The sequence below is a fragment of the Amborella trichopoda genome, chromosome 1, assembly GCF_054954075.1.
Source record: "Amborella trichopoda isolate Santa Cruz 75 chromosome 1, AtrichopodaSantaCruz75HAP2 v2.0, whole genome shotgun sequence".
NCBI classification, from domain to species: Eukaryota; Viridiplantae; Streptophyta; class Magnoliopsida; order Amborellales; family Amborellaceae; genus Amborella; species Amborella trichopoda.
The window spans coordinates 20,385,609-20,409,284 of record NC_142336.1 but is presented as its reverse complement, the minus strand read 5'-3'; the positions used below and the strand labels follow the sequence as shown (position 1 = coordinate 20,409,284).

The 23,676-nt window shown below is 35.0% G+C and overlaps 1 protein-coding gene across 6 annotated transcripts in view; it reads right to left on the bottom strand.

The window, feature by feature from the left end:
* The window catches only part of LOC18429848 (protein SPA1-RELATED 2), a 47,678-nt gene extending 24,580 nt beyond the window's left edge, over positions 1–23,098 (bottom strand). For 3 of the 6 annotated variants that reach the window (XR_966521.3, XM_020664662.2, XM_006839123.4), the window contains exons 1-4: positions 22,577–23,098; positions 18,979–20,657; positions 18,135–18,292; positions 4,769–5,675 (exon numbers count right to left, since the gene is read on the bottom strand). Coding sequence is in view for 4 of the 6 variants with exons in the window: in XM_020664662.2 (XP_020520321.2) it covers positions 4,769–5,675; positions 18,135–18,292; positions 18,979–20,616 (2,703 nt within the window). In the remaining 2 variants the exon portion in view is untranslated. Of the gene's footprint in view, positions 1–4,768; positions 5,676–18,134; positions 18,293–18,978; positions 20,675–22,576 lie in introns of all 6 variants that reach the window. The other 3 variants (XR_016045545.1, XM_088853282.1, XM_088853270.1) reach the window with 3 other exon arrangements.
* Between the last annotated feature and the right edge of the window lie 578 nt (positions 23,099–23,676).

The window sequence follows — 23,676 nt, the reverse complement described above, 5'->3', positions numbered from 1 at the left end:
ACACAGTTGCAACCAATATGTCCACTACAAATTTATTGCGTCAAAATTGGCCTTGCAATTTTTAGACCCCATGTGCAGCACACTGCATCGACCTTATGCTTAATATATTATGTATAATTCCAGTATACATTTTTCATACGTTATATACTTGAGTCATAATTTTAAACAATGCTAGCCAATGGAAAAGGCAACATGGGGGTAGTGAACAAAAGATAGCCATCCACATTGTACTTACAAGAAGTGCATCTGGTTGCAAGGACCATTGGAGTTCATTTAAGATGATAACTTGCAAAGATTAAATATTTCATAGTAATAAAATTCACTAAATTTTAATTTTTCAATATACAGGATACAAGTATATAATCACAAGTTATGATCATTTTCAAAAAAAAAAAAAGATTATAACTTCATGCATTTATTATAAGTCTATTGAATAACCCTAATTCTCTAAATTATAGCTCATGCATTTTCCTAAAGGTGCAAGCAAGAAAAAGGAATATACTTGAGCAAAAGAACTTAATGATAGTGTTCTTCCAATATAGTCAAAGGCTAAAGGAGCATTTCAATGAGCTTAACAAAAATCATCTCATCGCTGGACATAGATGAAGCCATCCAGTGGTAGGTTGATCCTGGAGCAAAAAACATCTTGCCTTATAGAGGGTTCGGACTAGTATATCAATAAGGGGGCTTTGGGGCCTGCTTCTATCCTAGGAGGACCACTATTTCAGCTACTATGCCAGGTACAAAAATGAGGAGCAATCAAAGAAAACTGGGTAACAAGAAGCAATCAAAAAATAAAATCAAGATGCGAGTTCCTGACTGTTTGTTTATTTATTTATTTTGCTGTTAATATTTATTTTCATCTGATTTAGGTTTTTTCTTTCTCCAGGGTTCCATGTTTTCCCATCTAGCTTTTGTCTTCTTCTTGTTTAATTTCTAATTCCTACTAATGTTTTGGTTTTCTCATCTTAGACATTTCTCTTTAGGTTTTTTTATTAGGGTTTACACTTTTCATTGATTTGCAGGAAATTGGATTCACAGTCGTGGGCGATGGTGGAGCCATATTGAGGTCCTTCAAATGGCTGAGTCTAAAATGCGAGATCAATTAAAGGCAAAAGTATATAAAAATAAAAAAAAAGGAGTGAAAAACTAGATGGCGGGCACACATCCACACACGAGGCAGAGATGCTTCAAGACTGAGGTGTCTGCCTAGACAGCTACACCATGCCTCGGCGGTGATTCCCCTTAAGGCCGCCTACCACCCTTTTAAACATTGCTTAGGAGAAACTTGGGTAAGAAGAATCAATCAAGGAATAAAATCAAGATGTCATTTCCTAACTGTTGTTATTTATTTTGCTTTTGATATTTCTCTTCATCTGATTTTTTTCTTTCTACAGGGTTCCAGACATTTCTCTTTAGGGTATTGGTTTCAATCATTAGGGTTTTCTCTTCGTATTGATCTGTAGAAAATCAGATTACAGTTGTGGCCAATGGTGGACCCCTTCAAATGGTTCAGTCTAAGATGTGAGACGAACTAAAGACAGATATATTGGCTTCACGCATTTAATTTATTGTTTTCTGATACCCTACTACTGCAGTGGGTTTTTTTTTTGTTTTATTTTGCTATTTTTAGATTTTGGGTAGGGTTATTTTTGTCTTTTCTTCCTTGTTGAGATTTTAGAGGTAGAACAGAAAATTTCAATAGGAGTTACTTAGGACACTTATTTTAGATTTTTATGTAGGATATAATTTCTATTTAGATTTTTATGCCGGATATAATTTCTATTTAGATTTTTATGCAAGATATAATTTCTATTTTTGTGGGGGTTGAGGTTGTTATCTCTTAATGGGTTGATAAACATTAAGATAGAGAAAGATATTAACGTGGAATATAGGATAACCTAGGATTGAGGTGACAAGAAAATGGAAGATAGAGAAAGAGGCGTGGGACAGAGAGATACGTGGGCAGTGAGAGAGAGAGAGAGAGAGCGAGAGAGAGTTTTATGGCTTTTTAATTTATTTTTGTGATTTAATATCCCTTTTAGTTTGTATGTGAATGGAAGAGGTCCCTTCTTCGTAAAGAGATGGTGAATTGAGTAAAGAAAGAGTTTTTTTTTATTTTGTGAAGAGATGTTTGGGTGGACTCCCTTGTAGGGCTTGACAGACAATATTCTCTCACCTTTGATTTTTAGTTTTATTTTATTTATTTATTTTCATCTTTCCCCTGCATCAGTTGGTATCAAAGCCCTGAGATCAAAGACCCATACACCATATGAAGCATTTTGATCAATTTGATCAAATATTTGAGCTATTAGATCAAAAATTTGAGAGACAAATAAACTACCTTGACAAAATAATTCAACAATATCTACAAGATCGACTTAGTAGATTACAAAAAGGGGAAAAAGAAGGCGAAAAGGTTGATCTAGACGCGAAAGATGATAACAATAACCCAAATCTACAAGACATTTCGAAAATCAATTATGAGGAAGAAGATGAGCTGGTTGCAGTATGAGAAATCCAACCCTGTGAACTTGAAGGAGAAATCAAGATTCAGTTTGGTATTCCAAAGCTTGGGATCTCAAAGTTCCACTATAAATTATGTTGAATCAATCATTTCTTTGAAAAAATAAAAGTACCCAAAAGAATTTTGGGACTGCATCATCAACTTTTGAGAAGATCTCTAAAGGATTTTGAGTTCAACAAGCTCGAGGTTGAGCTTCTTCCAACCTTGAGAGAATAATGCAGATGGTGTTTTTATTTTTTTATTTTCTATTTTTAGATTTTATGTGTAGGGTTATTTTTGTCTTTTCTTCCATGTAGAGATTTAAGGGGTGGAATAAGAAACTTTGTATGGAAGTTAGTTGAGATATTCATTTTACATTTTTATGCAGGGTATAGTTTTTCTTTTTGTGGGGGTTGAGGTTGTTCTCTTAATGGGTTGATGAGCATTAAGAGATAGAAAAATATTAATGTGAGATAAGATAACCTAGGATAGAGGTGAGAAAAAAGAGGAAGACAGAGAGAGGTGTGGAGAGAGAGACATGGGAGGGAGAGAGAGTGAGAGAGGGTGACTGTTATGGTTTTTCTAAATTTTTTTTTGTTATTTATTATTCCTTTTAGTTTGTATTTAAAGGGAATAGGTCCTTTCCTTGTAAAGAGAGGATGAATTGAGTGAAGAAAGAGTTCTTTTTTATCTTGTGAAGAGTTCTTTGGGGTGGAATCCTTGTAGACCCTGAGTGAGAGTATATTCTCTCACCTCTTATGCTTATTTTCATTTTACTTATTTCTTTTTCATTTTTCCCCTGCATCACCTACCTTTCCTTTCTAAGTGTTTGTTTTACAATCTACATATGATTTTGAAAAATTTTCAATAGTTAAGGTGCACTGATCATGATTATATAATACGAAAAGATTCTTACTTGCAGACACATGCATGCCTGCATGTATGCACAGTTATATACTAACTTAGTAGATTTCAACATGTCATTTTTTAACCATACATCATTAATCTATGCAACATTTTTTTTCATTTTCCAATCAAAGAAAGAGGTTACAATGATAGAAAAGTTAGATACATTATGACAGCAAAAATCAACAATTCAAGCGCCTCCTTGCACCTCATAAGCCAAGCAATTTGCCACCAAAATTGTCTTCCTATAACAGTAACTTAGATCCTTAACAACACTGGTTAAATATCTATTTTGCAAAACCCCACTATTCACTCAACAAAGGAAGCAAACTCACAAAGCCCCAACATCACAATTATGTGCCTATTATATCACTTTGAGTCTTATATCATGTAACACATCACGAGCTTTTCCTCTTAAATTATAGAATGCTAAAATAGTAAATGCAATTTTTCTCTTCTTATTCTTCTAATGATCTTCATTAATTTCACACAATTTTCTGCTTTTTCAGCTTCCTATCCTACATGAACCAAAAAAAGTATATGCTCCCATGTAACACACTACATTCACATTTCCTGCGATTTATTTATTTGTGTTCTTGTTCCCTTTGCTTTAATTGCACTACAATACAGATAACACCACTCATGACCATGCCCCGTACATCCAACTTCTCACAAATTCCAAACCTCAAATTTTTACAAACTCAAAAGTATAGATATATGGATGAACTCAATTATGTAATTTTTAAGCCTCTCAAGGTTCATTAGGGAAACATAGGAACGTTACATGAGAAAATTAACACATGGAATGGTTGCTCCTTCTTCCACCAATCAAATTGCACAATATATTTCTCTAAAGTCTATTATTTTAAATTGAAAGCATACTCTTAAAAAAAACTTGACCACTATTTCTACCATAAAGACACCCAAATGTCAGTAGAACCTCTCTCTCTCCATGCCCATGCATCACATGGGCTTCTTCCTAGTTTCTTGTAATCCTCCAGGATTCTAATGTTCAGCAACAAAGAAATTATGATGGTAATTTTCTTTTGAAGGTTCCCATACTCCAGAACATTCAGCTGTCCATGCTTAGGGTGCTCATAGAGGGATATGATTGATTTGATTGAGCATAACATGGAAGTGGATTCCTATTGTCGTTCTACTACCAAAATATATGCATAAAAATGGCAAAAAAAACAGCATCGCACCATCTCGAACTTATCAAAAATAAATAAACAAAGAGAAATTGCACCCATTAAAAGTTCATTAGTCAGCAAAGAAGCTAGAAGGAGATACTTGATGATCAATCGTGGAATGGCAACAAGAAAATGAATAGTACTCCGAACAGACAATACCAACCTGGACCACACCCTCATAATCAGTTGATGCCAAGTAGTTGTTGATGTAGTTGTTCCAACAGACACAACTGAGCTTTGACTCGCTTGACATTTCAATTGCAGGGTAGTGGAAATCTACAGTGTCATTCAACAGTGACCCGAATTCAAAGATCTTTATTTTTTTAGACACGCCGGCAGATGCAAAGTATTCTTCATCCCGGTCAAAACTCAATGAACAAATGACATTTGCAGAATTGAGGAGGTCTCCATTCCTAAGAGTAGCACGCACTTTGAATTTACTGAAGAGGGCATACTTGCACAAACCATCAAAAAAGACACCAATACGATCATCAGGCTTATAATTCTCGCAGGATTCATCACTGTCAGTTTGTCTTGAGCAGCGCTCATTATGATTCTTGAGGACATCTCTATCAGAGCGTGCTGCTGCATTAGCTTCAGGCAACTTGATTTTGGATCGCATAGAGAAGTAAGCTTTTTCAATCTGATCAATATTTTTCATTATTCTCTCTTCATTGGGGTGTAGTATGGGGGCCCAACTGGAACCCTCTGAACAATTCACCAGCGGAAAAGATTCTCTATGATGGAACTTTTCAGAGAGCAAGCCTCCTTGTATTCCTTCCTCAAATATATCAGGGACACCTACCCTGTTTGATTCTTGGTACATATGAGGAAGTAACTCATGGCTTCTCAACAATGAATGCCGTCTTTCAACTTCCTCAATATCTTCTTCTAAGCAATGAATTTGGTCAACAAGATTAGCAGCATGCTCCTGTCTCCGTTCTTGCAATGTTACAACGAAATGCAACAACTCCTCAGAAATGGCATCTTCTTCAGCAATAGATGATGAAGATTCCTTTCTGCAGAGGATATCCTGAGCTTCGGAAATTAGTTCAGACTGCAAAATTTCCCTGTTGAGACACCAAGTAATAAAAGTGAATAAGGAGCTCAAAAAGACAGAAGTTTGATATGTTCTGGATTGTTGTTTCATTATATAGATGCATTTTCGAATTGGTATTCTCTATTAGTCATCCAGAACCCCAAATAATTTGATCAATCATAATACGACCAGCTAAGATTGGTCCAATTAGAAAATTACATAAAAAAATAAAATATCAGAAAAAGAAATATATGAAAACACCAGGGATAGTGAAAACCTGATAACTGGTTCAAGATTGCAATAGCAAAAATTGCAGTAAATTGGAAGAATTATGCACAGTCCAAAGTCAACATACTCTGAAGCTACTTATAACCAAAAAAAAAAACACTATATACATATAATATATACATATATATATGCATTTCATTACCATGTAAGATGTTCTAAAAAGAAGCACGATTGACCCAACCATTCAAAATATGTACAAATGTGAATTATATTGTTTGACCATAACTACTGGATGTTTTGGTTTCATTTTTCTTTTCCTTTCCAATAGATAATATGTAGCATTAAGGAAAGGGTGTGGTTTGTGTAAAGCTGAGGCTCTAAACAGTCAAAGTAGAGCGCACATTCAAATATTGTCGTGAAATGTGGTTTCAATACTGAAAATCTTTGTGATAGCCTTAAAATATATTTTCATCTCTAATTATAAAATTTAAAGCTTCAAAAATAGTGTAGACCAAGCAGACCTATGAAAACTTGAAAATCTTGAAAATTGACGGTCGGCACTATTTCCAAAACTTGAAATCCATTTTTTTCTCATGTCCATGCATCTTGAGGTCGAGATGATCAATTTGAGGACATTTGGGCATCCAAACAACCTCTTCTAGTGAAATTTTTGAGGTGCGATCTAATTTGATTGTTTAGAGCCTCAGCTCTATACAAACTTTTTCCTTAAGGAAATGGCAAGACATTCATAGGGGAACCGGAAAGTTAGAATTTGATAGTCAAGAACAAAGATGGTTACAACAACCATTTTATAGCAAGCTAATAGTAAGCCATCATTGGTCTAAACTATTTGATCAACCAAGATGTAGTGGACGCAAGACAAGTGTAGAAGGAATAAGACTAAGACTAGCAAAGGGTCGATATTCACTGTGTTCTAGCAAAGGGTCGGTCTACCTTTTTGCATTCGCCTTAGAAGAAGTGGGAGCAACCAGCTGAAATATATCTCAAATAACACCTATACAGCTTACCAATATAGGCTGTCCTTGTACATGGTGAGAAGCATATGAAATCCATCTCCTTGGCTAGCGAACGAGTGTAGTGTCCATCTCTTTTCGATGTACATCCACCACACACCACCAAGCTAAATTTTGTAAAATGATCCTGATTACACTCACTTACTCATTGGCCAATTTTGGAAAAATATTTATAATACCATTATTTATTTACAAGAACAAAGGAGACATACAGAATTGTGTAAAGTTGCAAACCATCGAGAGATCAAGCTTATGAGCCATACTATGAAGCTCTGGGAGATAGTCATTGAGCAACGGGTAAGGCATGAAACGAGTGTATCTGAAAATCAATTTGATTTTATACCAAGAAGGTCAACAACTGAGGTTATTTTCCTACTTAGGCAATTGATTGAGAAGTTTAAGGCGAAGAGAAAAGACCTCCACATGGTCTTTATTTATCTAGAGAAAGCTTATGATTGAGTGGCAGGTATTAGAAAAGAAAGGCATCTCTAGATACTACATCGACTTGGTGAAAGATATGTACGATGGAGCAGTTACTCGTGTACGAACAACTAGTGAAGAGACGAGTGAGTTTTCAGTGACAATAGGTCTACATCAAGGGTTCATCATTGAGCCCGTACCTCTTTGTTTTTATTATGGACGACTTAACTAGGCACAAAATGGCATCAACACAAAACGGCATCAACACAAAGTTAGAACTTTGGAGGGATGCTCTAGAATCCAAAGGTTTTAACATTAGTCGGACTAAGACAAAGTATATGGAATGCAAATTTAATAATAATAGGAGTAGAGACAAAGAAACAGTTAAGATAGACGGCCAGAAAGTACCAAAAAGACTGCACTTTCAATATCTTAGGTCGATAATCCAAGAAAATTAAGAGATCGAGAAAGATGTCATACACAAAATTAGAGCTGGGTGGGCGAAGTGGAGATGTGCAACTAGAATTTTATGTGATCGCCGCATATCAATGAGGCTGAAGGACAAGTTCTATAACACAGTGGTGACCAGCTTTGCTCTACGGGGTGGAATGTTGGACGGACAAAAAACAATACCCATTGAATGAGTGTAGCGGAGATGAGGATGTTGAGATGGATGAGTGGTGAGACAAGAAGGGATACAATTCGCAATGAATCTATTTGAGAGAATTTAGGCGTGGCACCAATAGGCGATAAAATGAGAGAAAATAGACTTAGGTGGGCTGGCCATGTATGACGCTGATTATCTCTCACTCTAGAAACCCCAATTTCATACCCCAAAGGAATGGAAACTCCATGGAAATCAGAGGAGATGCTCCCCTTACAAAAGTGGGCATATAGAGTGAGAGCTTGAAAAGTATTTGCAGAGTCTTAAAGCTCTGGTTCTCTTGGGGGTGGCAATTGAGGGCTAAGAAGAATCGAACGAGGAGGTGGAGCAAGCCAGAGAAGAAGAAAACCACTACTAAAATGACAATAATGAAGAGAACAACATGGCTTATTTTGCTGGTTAATTGTTCTTTTTGGAAGTTATAAGGAGGTGGGTTCACCTAGTTTTGGTGGAAGAAACCATGAAATACCTCTGGCTGAGGAGGTGGGCTAGGAGGGATGACACTTGAGATTAAGCTTCGATTGCTTTCTGAGAAAACCCAATTTATTTCTCTGCTAAATCTTTACCACTATTTCAGATATTTCTCGGATAATCAGCCATTAATGGAGCTACCCAAGCTGTTGTATAAAAACCAAGTTGGTTTTTCTCCACAAAAATTCGATATTTTCGCTACTATGCTCAGAGATTCCTCTGCAAATCTGCTATTAGTGAAGCTCCAAGCTGTTCTTACAAAACCCAATTCACTTCTCGACAAAAAAGGTGAGACTGGTCCCTTCTATTCAAAGCTGCCCATGCAAATCCGCCATAGTGGAGCTCCGAGTTGTTCTAACAAAACACAACGCATTTCTCCGCAAAAGAACGAGATTGGTTCCCTCTGTTCAGAGATTCCTCGGCAAATCTGCCATTATTGGAGCTCAGCTTCTCTACAATGCAGTCCTTGCCTATGTTTCAGTCCTGCCAGCTCATCATTGAAGTGTATAGAGACGGGGGATTTATCCCACATCGAAGAAGAGGATAGAGTCATGGGGGTGTAAACATTATAAAACGAGGGGGAGGGGGGGGGATGCTTACAATCAAATACCTACCAAAGGCTAAGAGAACCACCAGGTCTCGGTCCCAGGTCTTTAGTCTACTCTCGGGTATGGGTACGGGTACAATGTTTTTGGACCCGTCGGGTACAGATCCACAAGTAATATTTCGGGTACGAGTCCGGGTACTAGCAGACCCGACCCATACCCTACCCGTTGCCAACCCTAAGTGGAAGGACTGAAAAGAGCAAGGGGTAGGCCCAAAAGGACATAGTTGGAAGTATTTTGAAAAGATATGGGGACTTATGGCCTCACTGAGGATATGGCATTTAATAGAGCAGAATGGAGAACCAAGATTCATATAGCCGATCCCAATTAGTTGGGAAAAGGCTAAAATTATTTTTGTAACAAGGGTTCATCTCTATATGTCATTTCTTATTATACAATCAATGAATTACAATTACCCAATAAAAAACAAAAAACAAACTATAAGATGCTCTTGACAACTACCCTAAACTTCAAAATGAAGGGTCTTCCAAGAAATTAATGGGACGTTTGGCTCCTTGAGTAAATAATCCTAGGTTTTGAATCATGACCTTATTATGCCAAACCTTAATAATGTTAAAATATGGTAATTGAAACATGACTGTTTGGATGTCTTTGAATGGTACCCGGGTTATGCAAATCCTATGTTTGGCTCAGCTGTTTGTATAATCTGGGTTTATTATTTATTGAATACATTATCATATGTTACTGATATAGGAAGGAAAGGTGGGAATTGCATCCACCATTTTCCTGAACCTCAAACAAGTAGAAAAACAAATCAAGCCACGAGAAGAACTTTCTCTTTCATAAAATAAAATTCATTCCAATAACATAAGCATCCCAAAATTTGATATTCAATCTTTTATAAGCCTATGAAACCATAAAATTTACTTGAGACCTTAGTAAACATTTAAGACTATAATACCCCTAATCAGTAGTAAATTTTCAGAAATACCCCTATGAATAGTAATGTGAACAATAACATGAATAGTACCTATGACAATGTATAATAAATTAAAAATATAAAAATAAATCCTAGAATCAATAAAAAAACCCTACAAATAGACCCCAAAACTAAAATTGAAATATCTTTTGAAATTGAATAAAAATTAGAAATAAGAATAATTTGACCTACATCATTCTCCCATGATTGGAGAAAACTCGTCCTCGCTGAGAAAGAGATGGCTTTTCTCAGATGAAATGAAACATTTGATTCACGTAACAGGAGAAAGATTTCCCATTCCTTGGCCGAAAAAATATATATGTGGCCATGAAATAGGGATTAACTGGAATTGACTGGGTGGTAGAATCGTGGAAACACGATAAAATCCCATTCTTCAGGTTAATCCTGATTTTGAAGTGTGTTAAGAAAAAATTTGCTTTAGTCCCACAACCTTCTTCAATCCTAATATTGTGAACACGATCCTCGAACTTGCAGATTATTGCACTAATCAAAACACAAAGATTGTGCATTGAAACTTAGTCTTTGCCAGTGTTTCAAAAAGTGCTAGGCGGCAGGGCGGTCATGGCCGCCCAATGCTTAGGCGAGCGCTTAGAACCTAGACGGCCCAATAGAATGAAAATTTAATTGGGGCTTTTCTCTCTCTAAAATAGGCTCTAATGGGTTTTAGGTTTCAAATAAACCTAAAACCCACAATTTTTCTCCTTTAATATTAAAAAAATGACCAAAAAATGCCTCAACGAGGGGCATTTCCGCCCCTGGGCGAGGCGCAGGCCCTGGGTGGGACTCAAGCCCTGAGCAACCAAACGGGGTGTAAGCCCCGGGTGGGACGCAAGCCCCGGGCGGCCAAACGGGGTGCAAGCCCTGGGATATCCGCCTAATTTGGCCGCCTAGGCCTGGGCAATACGCCCAAGCTCTGGGCGATCCGCTTTTTAAATCACTGGTCTTTGCAATCAGTTGATATATCTATAATCACTTTTAAGAACTCATGGAAAAGGTCACTTTGTCACTAAAGTCTATTTAGCCACATGAACTTGTTGAAATTACATCAATTCAACCATACAACCTTGTTGAAATTGCCTAGGCTCAACTGCAGAACACACCACGGGTGCATCTTCGAGATGAGCGCTAGATTCGATAAATGAACCAACAACTTCACCTATCGATTCTCCTTGGAGTCCTATATCCTTTTTCATCAAAGATCGGTTTAACAACGAAATCTTGATCATCAACGTAGATCGGAGCTCCTAAAAGATCTTGTTCTTCATCTAAGTATGCATGAAAGATTGGTAGTAGATCCGAATCTCCAACCCACTTATTTTTTATAGAAACTGGGTCAAAATCAAGAATGTCCTTCAAATAAAAAATGCTAGAGTGATGTTCCCCACATCTAGGTCTTCTATCACTTTCCTCTTCACTCGACTGTTTATGCAAAGCATGAAGATATTCGACATCTTTTTGGGCAGAAAGATCACCATCTTACCCATAATGATGCTTGGAAACTGCAGAGTCAGATGCTGGACTTGCCTTTTAAGTTTCTCAATTTCTTCATCTCTAGGTCACAAAGTGGATATGCAAAGAACCCCTTTCCACGGACCCTTCATGTTGCCATAGGTTCACTGAAATCACAAACCCTAGATAGATAATCAACAAAACCTTGCTGAAGAATAACAAAATCTAGATTGATTTGGCAAAACTTGACCCAAAATCGGTAAATCCTAAGCTTGGTTGTAGTTTCTCAGCTTTGTTGTTGTAAAAAACTGTGCTCTGATACTACTTGATGCAAGAATGAAAGGTGATAAATTGAATCCACCTTTTTCCTAAACCTCAAACAAGTAAAAATCAACATTTATAAAGAAAATTCATGGCTGTAAATCAAGCCAAGAGAAGAACTTTCATAAAATACAATATATACTATGACCCCTAGGGAAGATACTGCACATCTCCTCCCCTGCTCAAAACACCAACTTAGGAGAAGTTTCTTAGTATAAAATTTTGAGAAACACAATAATTACTAGACTATTTTTACAAGAAAAAATTTAAATTCTAAATTTTGTGACAATTAGATCTAGTCCTTCAAAATTTGGATGGTCACTAGTCAAACTTGACGCAACAGTTTTTTCTAATACCTAGAAAGTTCATTTTAGAAGTCTTTTCTGCCGACTGGTAAAGATTACATCCCCAAAATTTGGGATCCAAAAAGTATCCATAACATGTGTTTTGCCCGAGGGAGAAAACAAATAGTGTCCTCCATAGGGAGGAAATCTTTTCACTAAAATAAAATCCATTCCAATAACATAAGCACCCCAAAATTTGACATCCAACATTTTATGAGCCTATGAAACCCTAAAATTAATATAAGACCCAAGTAAACATTTAAGAATCTAAAATACCCCTAAACAATACTAAAATACCAAAAATACCCCTGTAAATAGTGAAGTGAACAATATCCATGAACAATGACGTAAACAGTACCTGAGCAGTATCTATGAATAGTAGCTAGTGAATAATAAATAAAAATATAAAAAAACCTTAGAATCAATAAAAAACTTAAAAACCCTAGAAATAAACCCTAAAACTAAAATTAAAATATACATCTTTTAAAGTTGAATAAAAATTAAAAATATGAATAATTTTGTCATACATCAGTTACTTTGAAAACAATAAATATAATAAAAATATAATAATATTAATAATAATAATAATAATAACAACAATATTACTATTAATATTATTATTATATTTCATAAAATTATTTTTATACAATATTATGATATTTTATTATTATAAAAATTGTTATAACAATGTGATAACATTATTATATCACATTATGAAGGAGATGATAATAGTCATAATAGTAGTAATAGTGATACTAATAATAATAATAATAAGGGGAATGATCATCTGTATTTACAATACACAGCTTTATAGAGATTTTAGATCTTGACCGTTGGATGAAAACCACATCTCGAGATGAAACCTCACATCCACAAGGTAAACCGTATCAACAGGTAACCTCCGTATTTTTCAAAAAATGCCCCTAAATCTTTACAGCCAAATCAGATTTCGTACTTCTCTCTTTCTTTTATCTCACGCTTTCTATTTTGGGTAACTCTCTCATGCTCTCTCTCTAGGAACGCCTCCCTGTCTCTCACGCATTATGTTTTGGGTAACTCTCTCGAAACACCTCCATCTCTCTGGGAATGCCTCCACCAAAAATGGGGAAGCAGGAAAATAGCGGAAGTAGAAAAACAGTGACCATCTCTATTAATTATTTCTTCCTCATGGCCCTTATTCACTGGAATAAACTCAAAATAGGCCATGCTGGGTATAAGAATATAGGAGACATCATATGGTTTGCTCAAAGGCTTGAGGTTGAGCCCAAAATAGCACTCTAATGAGGCATACATAGTCAAAACCAGAGAAAGACTCCCACCAGGAAAATCCAAGACCTAAAATCACTATGAAAAAGACCTAAAAATCCAAGACCCAACGATCAAGACCTAAAATCACTATAAAACTGTGTATTGTAAATACATATGATCATTCCCCTAATAATAATAATAATACTATTATTATTATTTTATTTAAAAATATAATAATATTAATAATAACAGTAATAACAACAGTATTATTATTAACATTACTATTATAAGCAGTGGTTTAAAAAACGGGTAGGTGACCCTGATCGGGCATCCCAAAAACCGATCCGGATCGGCGAATCGGCGATCCGGATCGAGAATCAGGCCGAATCACTGAGATTAAGCCTTAAAAAAATTCAAAAAAATTATTAAAATTCATTATAAATGTTGTTTTTTAGGAATCCAATAAGAAATGGGGGAACTATATTATTAACTTTCATTGTTTTCATCAATTTATGAATATTGAGATGTTCTTTCCCTATATGAACTTATGTTGACCATTAAATTTACATCACACAAAAGAAATCATAGAATTATCATGGATTAATTATATAATCATATAAGGACTACAATAAAGAGTTGACTAAATCGATGAAAATTTGGCCACTAAAATCTCGAATTGGCGGAAAACCCTAATCCGGTAAAACAACCCAAATTATTACAACCTAACTAACTATAATATTATATACCAACAATATTTTATAATTATTTTATTATATAAATAATAACAAATCCAAAATATTTTATAATATCATCTAATTTAAAATGTATTATTGACAACTGTAAGAAAAATAGTACACTACATGATTTATAATACAAAAATTAATAAATAAAATAAAAGATTTGGTTATCAATGTAGAAATTATTAGAATGCGTACCAATTTTCTTTAATTTTTTAGGTTTCTAGAATAAATTAGTAGAAAAGATTGTTAGCAGAAAAAGAGATTTCAAATGGCCTATTGTATGAATCCTATCTTTAAATTAATATTACTAAATTTATGTTAAAGACCATCATGTTATAAAAATAAAAAATATAATTAGACCATTTATTCCTAGGTTGTATTAAGAAATACCTTTTATTTCTTTGACAAGAAATACTTATTGTGTTATCTTTTATTTTTTTTTACAAGAAAAATATGATACTTGTTGATTATCTTCTTTTTTCTTTTTTGACAAAAGAAGAAGACGTTGTACTACATTTTTTTTTGCTTGTTGTATTACTTTTTTTTTTTTTTTACAAGAAAAAAAAAAAAATGACGCTGCCAAAGTACATTTTATTTTTTTATGCCTTTTGTTTTATTTTTTTGCAAGAAATACTTGTTATATTACCTTGTATTTTTTTTTCAAGCAAAATAAAAAAATGTTGTATTATATTTTTTATTTTTTCTAATTTTTTACAACAGTATTTTCTTCCTTTGTTTATTTTTATTGTCAAAAAAAAATTTATGCCTTTTGTTTTATTTTTTTGCAAGAAATATTTTTTATATTACCTTGTATTTTTTTTACAAGAAAACTAAAAAAATGTTGTATTATATTTTTTATCTTTATCTTGAAAAGCTTTTTATTTTTTATTTTTTAAGCTTTTTTTACAACAAGAAAAGCTTTTTATTTTTTCTATTTTATTTCAAGTTTTTTATTCATTATCTTGAAAAGCTTTTTATTTTTTATCTTTATCTCTATTTTTTATCTTTATCTTAAAAAAAATGTTGTATTATAAACGACGACACTCGGGGTTCGAACTCAAAATGCCCGCCCGAAAATTCAAGGTTGTCAACCAACACCACCACATCGCTTGATGTGTTTCATTAGCAACTACAATATAATACATATTGAATCATCTTGCTTGAATGGCTTTTTGTGGGAATTATCCCACATCGAAGGATGAGAGACCCTTTGTTCTCTATAATGTGCTGTGTACTAGTCATTCAGTCATGCGTAGAAAAGCGAGGGGGGCATACGAGCGAGGTGAATTGCCACGCGTGGAGGGTTTATAGGTGCCACGTGTCACTCTAGTGAGGCGGTCACGTGTGAACCCAAAAATTTTCGGTAAGACTCGCAATTTTACTATTGGGAATCGCCAAGAATCGCCCGGTTCTCTCTAGACACGGGCGAATCCCGATTTTTTCGTGGAACCGGCTCAGTAGCCGACGATTCCCAAGTCGAACCGGGCGATTCCGGCTCGACTCGGCGAGCTAGCGAGCTTTCAAACACTGATTATAAGTATTATTATTATATTTAAAAATATAACAATATTAATAATAACAATAACAACAACAATATTATTATTAATATTACTATTATATTTATTATTATATTTCATAAATTTATTTTTATATAATATTACGATATTTTATTATAAATATTAATATTACTATTATTATACAAATTGTTATAACAATGTGATAACATTCTTATATCACATGATGAAGGTCATGATAATAGTAATAATAGTAGTAATAGTAGTAGTAATAATAATTATTATTATTATTAAAATCATTATTATTAATATTATAGTTTATAATATTTAACAATATATTACTATGATACTCATTATTAATATATTCTATTATTTATATTGTTAATGATATTACTAGCACTTTGCTATTAATAATATTGTATTACTAATATTATTATAATCAAATAATATTAATATTTATCATTCTTATAGTATAATAAATTGTATTACTAATATTATTATAATAAAATAATATTAATATTTATTATTCATATAGTACTATAAAATATTTCAATCTTAATATGATTATTTGATTATTATATATCACATTAATTTATCAATAAATTATTATTGGTAATTTAAAATGGTGACTTTCATCATTTGTTGGATTGTTTGTTGTATTTATATATATATATATATATATATATATATATATATATATAAAATGGAAGGTATTTTCATCATCGTTATTATGTGTTATATAGAATAAATATACATTGCATATATTCATAAGTAAAAAACAATTAAATTTGTATTATATTATCATCAATTTTATTATATTGTATCATCAGTTTTATTATATTATATTGAGTCGATAATCGAGAAAATTTGAGAGAACGAGGAAGATGTCGCACATAGAATTAGAGCTGAGTGGGAAAGTGGAGATGTGCAACTGGAATTTTATATGATCGGCGTATACCAATGAGGCGGAAGAGCAAGTTCTATAGGACAGCGGTGAAACCAGCTGTGCTCTATGGGACGAAATGTTGGGCAGACAAAAAATAATATACCCATAGAATGAGTGTAGCGGAGATGAGGATGTTGAGATGGATGAGTGGCAAGACAAGAAGGGATAGAATTCAAAATGAATCTATTCGAGAGAATTTAGGTGTGGCACCAATAGGCGATAAAATGAGAGAGAGAGCAAACTTAGGTGGGCTGGCCATGAGTGGCGCCGACCAAGTACAGCACCTGTTAAGAAGTACGAGTTTGTTCAAGTGGAATGACTGAAAAGGGCAAGGGATAGACCCAAAAGAACGTGGTTAGAAGTAGTCTGAAAAGATATAGGGAATTGTGGCCTCACTGAGGATATGATAAAGAAGAATGGAGAACCAAGATTCATGTAGCCGACCCCAATTAATTGGAAAAAAGCTCAAATAATGATGATGATGCTGCTCATACAAAGTCACATTTTGGACAAGCCAACCTTTTTTTTTACTTTTGAGTACCCGTGTTTTGCCCTCTTTTTTGCTTACTTAAAGCATTTTGATTATGGGTCCGAAAAAATTGCCAAAAATGTTCTTGTACGAATTACCATGGCTATGCAAAAGATAATTTTGCATACCCTAGGATCCAAATGACCCATTAGCCATGTAATTGTCTTCACTTACGAGTACAAGCTCGGATAATACTAGAAAGACATTGTTAATACACATTCTGCACTTACCCCTAGCAGAAGTGGGAATGACTTAATGAAAAATACATACTTTCCAAGAAATGTGGCAAAAGAGCACATAAGTCCTTCACATAAAAGTGGAAATTCCAGTTTTGCCTACTTTCAAGATCTACAAAAAGTAGCCAAAGCATAAAGGGCACAAATGAACCATGGCAGTTCTACTTCATTGCACTTCAAGAGATTACTGAAGTCCTGCTAATGAAAGACCATCCGCAAAAGGGAGAGGATGCCTTCTCTATAACTGAGATGAACTCTTGATCATTGAACTACTTCATATATACAAATTCAACCACCATACTATATCTATCCAATTCCACCAAAACTGGCAGGTTAGCAGTTTCACTTCAACGGCCATGGTTCCAAAACATAGCAATCCCAGCCCCGTGCTACAATTATGGACTCACAATCATTCCCAATAATGTATAAGATCCATGTGTTCATCCCAATTACCACAAAAACTAAGCTCACCAAGGATGAGCCCCATTTTCCAGCACCAGGTCCCCTTTCCAGTTGCACAAGAAAGCCATCCCCTAAAATGTTCCAAAAGAGATGAAAACAAACACATACTACAGTGGCACATATGGAAATATACTTACATTTATCAATGTAATTAAAGAAACACAAAAGGATTTCCAGAAAATAGAACTTAAGAGGGGAACAGTACCCAATATTACTCGCAAACTTATTAGGTTAAAATTGCACGTAGCTCCTACAATAATTTCCACTAATTATATGACTAAATTAACATACTCAAGCCATAAAGAGGATCAAAATTACCTTGCCCTTGGACGTGAACATGGCTCTGGGTGAAGCAGCCAGAGACAAAAACCCGCCTCCTTGAGATTTTCTGATAGAAAACTAGGAGGGAGAATTCGGTGTCGCAGATCTGACATTGCTGCTACAAGAGCTTCCCATGACTCAAACAAGGAAAAAAGCTGATAGAAAACACTCAATGTTAATAAATTGTTATAATACTATTACATAGAAGATTAACAAAGCCAGTGTATTTTTCTTATGATAGGTGTACTAATGCACCTCTATTACTCACATATCTATTTGTTGTTAGTGTTTATAGTCACACTCGAAGGGGTATTTGATTGGACTACTAATCAAGAGGAAGGGTACTTTCTAATATACTAGGCCTGGAACTAATTTGCAACAAATTTGGTATATTCCAACTCTGGGGCCCATTTATTTGGAAACCGGCACCAAACACCACAAAATGGCACTAAACTCGACAAGAATACCCAGTTTAGCTTCAGTTCTCGAATTACAGTAAACAAAACTACACTTATTGGATGCCCAAAATTGCCTAAATTCTAACGTACAAGTCAGAAAATATCCATAAGAACATTTACATTAAAAAAAAAAAAAAAATGGCAATATGTGAACAAAAACTATTGGAATTACAGAGCACTGCATAAACAGCACCAAATGAATGAGTTCCAATTACGCCTATGGGAATTTACCAAAGTATGCTAAACTGGTCATAACACCAAAGCCTAGCATTCATTTTCCATGATGCATTTTGAAATATAGTGTCTGTACATTTCTTGATGTCTTATCCAGAATATCTTTTAAGCAATCCAAGGAATACCAGTCCAAAATAAGATAAGCTTACCTCAAATAGAAGAACACCCAAACGGTAGATGTCTGATGAGAATGTAAATGTTCTCTCATACAACTCCTCTGGGCTTGAGTACCACCTTTCCTCCAGAAGCAACCTTTCCTTGTCCAAGTCCTGGTGATCTCTGTTAGACCCACATGAGATATCAATTCCTTTATGAATTTTGTATTCTTCAGAAACTTTGTGTTCTTCCCTGAAATCGCACCCAGAATTCTGAGCTTTAAACCTATTGATGGCTATTTGCCTGATGCTTTTGATGTGCTCACTGAGCTTCTGATGTTTCACAGAAGAACCATTGTAATCATGTCTGCTCTTAGTATCCAAGGAACCTTGGTACCCTAACTCATGACCATGATGAGCAGTAGGAGGAGACTGTCTTTGCTTTTTCTTTCTAGTATAGGGATCCAAATGGGAATTATCATGGTCCACATGTTTTGAAAACTCCATAGGAACTTGGGGTACATAAGAACCCACATAGTTGACCCGATTCAATGATGAGACCATGAAAAAAGAGGGTCGTAAATCTCGTAGCACAACTCCTCTGGAATGAGCCGCATCCACCATCACCAGTATTTGTTGAAACACATGCAAGCTCTCAAGCTTGTTCATCTTGCGTTGGCCTGGCTTGAGCCGTTCTCTCAAACTGATGCTATTATGGTCATTATTATTAGGAGAGGGAATATCAACTTCAACTCCAGAATCACTGTGTTTAGAGAATCTATCAGCTTCCGAGGCAAAACTGTGAGATGTATCCGAATTGATTTTGATGGCATTGGCATCATTTCTTGAATTAGGTTTTCCCCCATTCATATTATGTGTTCCATTCCTTGATTCAAAATGTCTATAAGAAATCCCTTTTTCCTTCAATGAATTCTTCACAAGAAAACGAGCAAACCCAGATGAAGAGAGCATTTTGGTCCTAATCTCGCATCCTGGTAATCTTACCCCTGACATGTCGCTCGAAGTTGAGCACATTTCATTGCTGACCGAAATGCCTGCAGTATTAATATGATCTTGCTTTTGGTAGTTTTGGGTCATTAGAGACTCATGAACCCCAAACTCAGGTGAAATAGTACTCTTTCTTAGATCTTTCCCTCCATTTGTGTTCTGTTCCATTGAGTTGTTTACAGCAGGAGGCCCCACCTTACATGAATTGTCCTTCCCCAAACCACCAGCAATCAAGTAGAGATTTTCCCATTGACCAACTTTCCTACTATGTAAAGGCCCAAGTTGGGAACCCTTGTAGTTTGTAAGAGTCAGCTCTTCAACAGTTGCACCATCATCATTCATGGAACATGGGCTGACACATGGCGATCCTGACCCACCAGTCAAGGGATTTATGAAAGCAACAGGAGGCTTGGATGTCGTTGAATTGATTGTCTTTTCATCCAAAACCTCTGAGAAGACATTGGGGAAGCCAGGCAAACAAACTGGTGCTCTATGGCCTGCATCTGACCTTGAGAGAGAAAGTGATTCAGGCCAATCATTTCCAGGGGCAATAAAAACTGCAGTTGGTTCTAAAGGATTACAGTTATCTTCTTGAATGGAATGATTGGTTAGTTTTCTCTTAGAGTTTGGAGCAGCTTCAGCAGCTTTTCTCACTGTTTCATTAACCTCGCCTGGCCCTTCCATGGGATCAATATGGGACTCACAGGATCGTGTGGATGGGCAAACTACAAAAATTCACCAGCTTTGTGAAAACAGAATTATGAGTTTTGCAACCAATAGATTAGTGTATTCATCATAGGTCTCATACTGAAGCTAATTAAGCAGTGGGTTAAAAGGTATAAAACTTTAATTGTTGGGACCCGTATTGCTCAAAATGGTGACATAGAACTGATAATTAATTCTTCGTTTGTATTTAGAAGAAGGAAGAATAAACCTCAAGGCATTGGATTTATGAAAACTAAAGAGGGAGCAAAACAAGAAATTAATGATGGTATGTGAAATTTAGAGGTCCAATCTTCCACACAAAAATCTTGTGTATTTCTTTCAGTGTCACTTTGAAAGACACAAGAACTTCTCTGAATAGAGGAAATAGTCAACTTCACAAAATTGTGAAGTCTTCTCAAGAAATATCTTTGTATTATGAAGCATTAGGTTCTTGAGCCATTTCTATAATAAATGGAGTGGATGAATAGGAGACAGAATGCCTAGGGCTCCGGAACAAGGGAGGTTACAGCTAGTGAAAAAATATGCAATATGACTTGGGTGTGGTGGTCTTTTGCACTATTGAAAATAGTTGTGAGTCGAAAAGGCTAGGAACTAGAATATTTTTTTAATAAAACCATTGGAGAGGATGTAAGATTATTGGATGAATTACATTCGACATTATCAGAAATTACACTTCCCAGCAACTACAGCAAATGAGAAATATTAAACTGGAAATTCAAAAAAACAGATGGCAGGGAGTCCAGAGTTATAATATATTTGTGTTAATTTGAATTGGTTTTCTTGAGCAAACCCCTTTTCGAATCAATTTTGAGATCCCAGATAAAACCACAAATGAATCATTTGGGGAGATATATATATATATATACGATTGCCAGACAAATTCAGAAAGTGATTGCTATTTGCACCTATGTTTTAGCTATCTGCACCAACAAACATGTATGGAAATTCTAGGCAGTTAGTGTTTTTGCTATAACCAGCTCTTGCTTTGGATGAAAAGTAAAGCACGGTGCAGATGTAGATATACGAAAAACAGCAATCCCCACTCATAAAATTAATAAGTGGGCATAATTGAACCTTCATAAAGTTCATAGAATACTCATTGATATCTCAAATGTATCCTTTTCCATAGGTTCCAAGAAGACACTATTCAAAGAAGGAGATAAAAATCAATTCGATTTTGTGGGGGAAACAAGCCCGGGTAGTAAATAACCATATTCATGAAAGAGTAACACAAGCATAAGCATCATCACCATCATCTTCAAAGCCTTTTCCCAACTAATTGGTGTCGGTACATGAATCCCAATCCACCATTCTGCTCTATGATCGAAAGTTCTGTTTATAAAACACGATTTTCTTAAACTTTGGTTCAACTGCTTCTAACCCAAGCGTAAGAAGCACGTCGAACAAAAGTTTAAAAAAATAGTCACATATAAAGAAAAAACTGTGTGCAAAATCAGATTAGACCCAAACTTAACTGCATTATTGGGTTCAACCATGAAACAAGCCAACCAACAACCAGTTGCCTCTTCAGCATTTGAATTCCTCATCTCTCAGTTGTTTCATCAAGTGATTAAAATCGCAACGTCACAGAGAATTGGGGAAATAATTTCATATTTCTAAGAAAACAGTAATAATTAGGTACTCAAGAAATAACTCAAAATTTTCAATTTACAGTTACAAGAAAAGCATATTCACCCATAACCGTTTTATAAGCACAACCCCATGGGTGACTTAAAATAGGATCCGAAGAGTAAGAGCCACATAAATTAGCTTTCAAAAAATTGTCAAAGGAAAACACTGAACACTAAGAAATTCCAACATTTCGCCACAACAAACTAAACTGTGGCCATTTCTACCTTAAAATAGAAGATGACACATCAAATAACGAGAAATTAATTTGAAAGAAGAGAACCAGTACCTTTCTGTTAAGCCCCAGCCATGAGAATCAAGGACCAGAAATGCAGCAACAACCATGGTAATCTTCTTCAGCATTTGTTCAAATAGATGGGAAGATGAGTTCAGAGAGGGAAAAAGAAAATAGGAGGGGATTTTTTGGTTCTGGTTGATAATACCTCATGAATTTTTTTGGTGTTCATGAGCGACGGGAGGACTAATCAGTACAAACAAAGCCCTGAAGTGGTGGTGGTGGTGGTGGTGGTGGTGGTGAAGAGATATTTGTGGGAACCTCATACGTGTTTAATAACCCTTCTTGTTCTGAATTGACGGGAATAGGACCAGATATGCCCCCATCTTAGTCATTAAAAGACCTGAGCGCCCCATCTTCGCCGAAACGACGTCGGGATGGAGGGGTGGCAGTCCGCTCGGGTTGGTTCGGATTGACCTACGAATGGACCAGGAAAGCGTTTAGAGCTTTCCAGGCCGGGACGGTCCAACCCCGAATTGGTCTATCGAGGATCATATTCGTCACATGCAATCAACCGTATGTATAATGGAAACTCTAAATTTGAGCCTACTTTCAAATACTGTTGAGAAATATGGTTTTAATATTAGACAACCGTATGTATAATGGAAACTCTAAATTTGAGCCTACTTTCAAATAGTGTTGAGAAATATGGTTTTAATATTAGAAATCTTTGTGATAGTCTTAAAATATATTTTTATATTTATTTATAAAATTTAAATTTTTTAAAATAATGTAGATTGACATATTTATGAAAACTTGAAAATATTGAAAATTAACGGTCTAAAATGTATTATAAAATATATTATTTTAAAAACTTGAAATTCATTTTTTTTCATGTCCATGCATCTTGATGATTGATTTGAGATATTTGGGCATCAAAACAACCTCTTCTAGTGAAATTTTTTAGATAAGCTCAAATTTGATCGTTTAGAGCCTTGACTCTATATAAATTTGATTGTTTAGAGCTCAAATTTGGAAGTATTTGGGGAGCGTCATTGTCCTTTAGTTAAAATTTCAACTTTACCTCTTATGGAAATAACAAAAATACCTTTTGTGACGCAGTAATATTTACAAATTTGTCCCAAAAATATAAC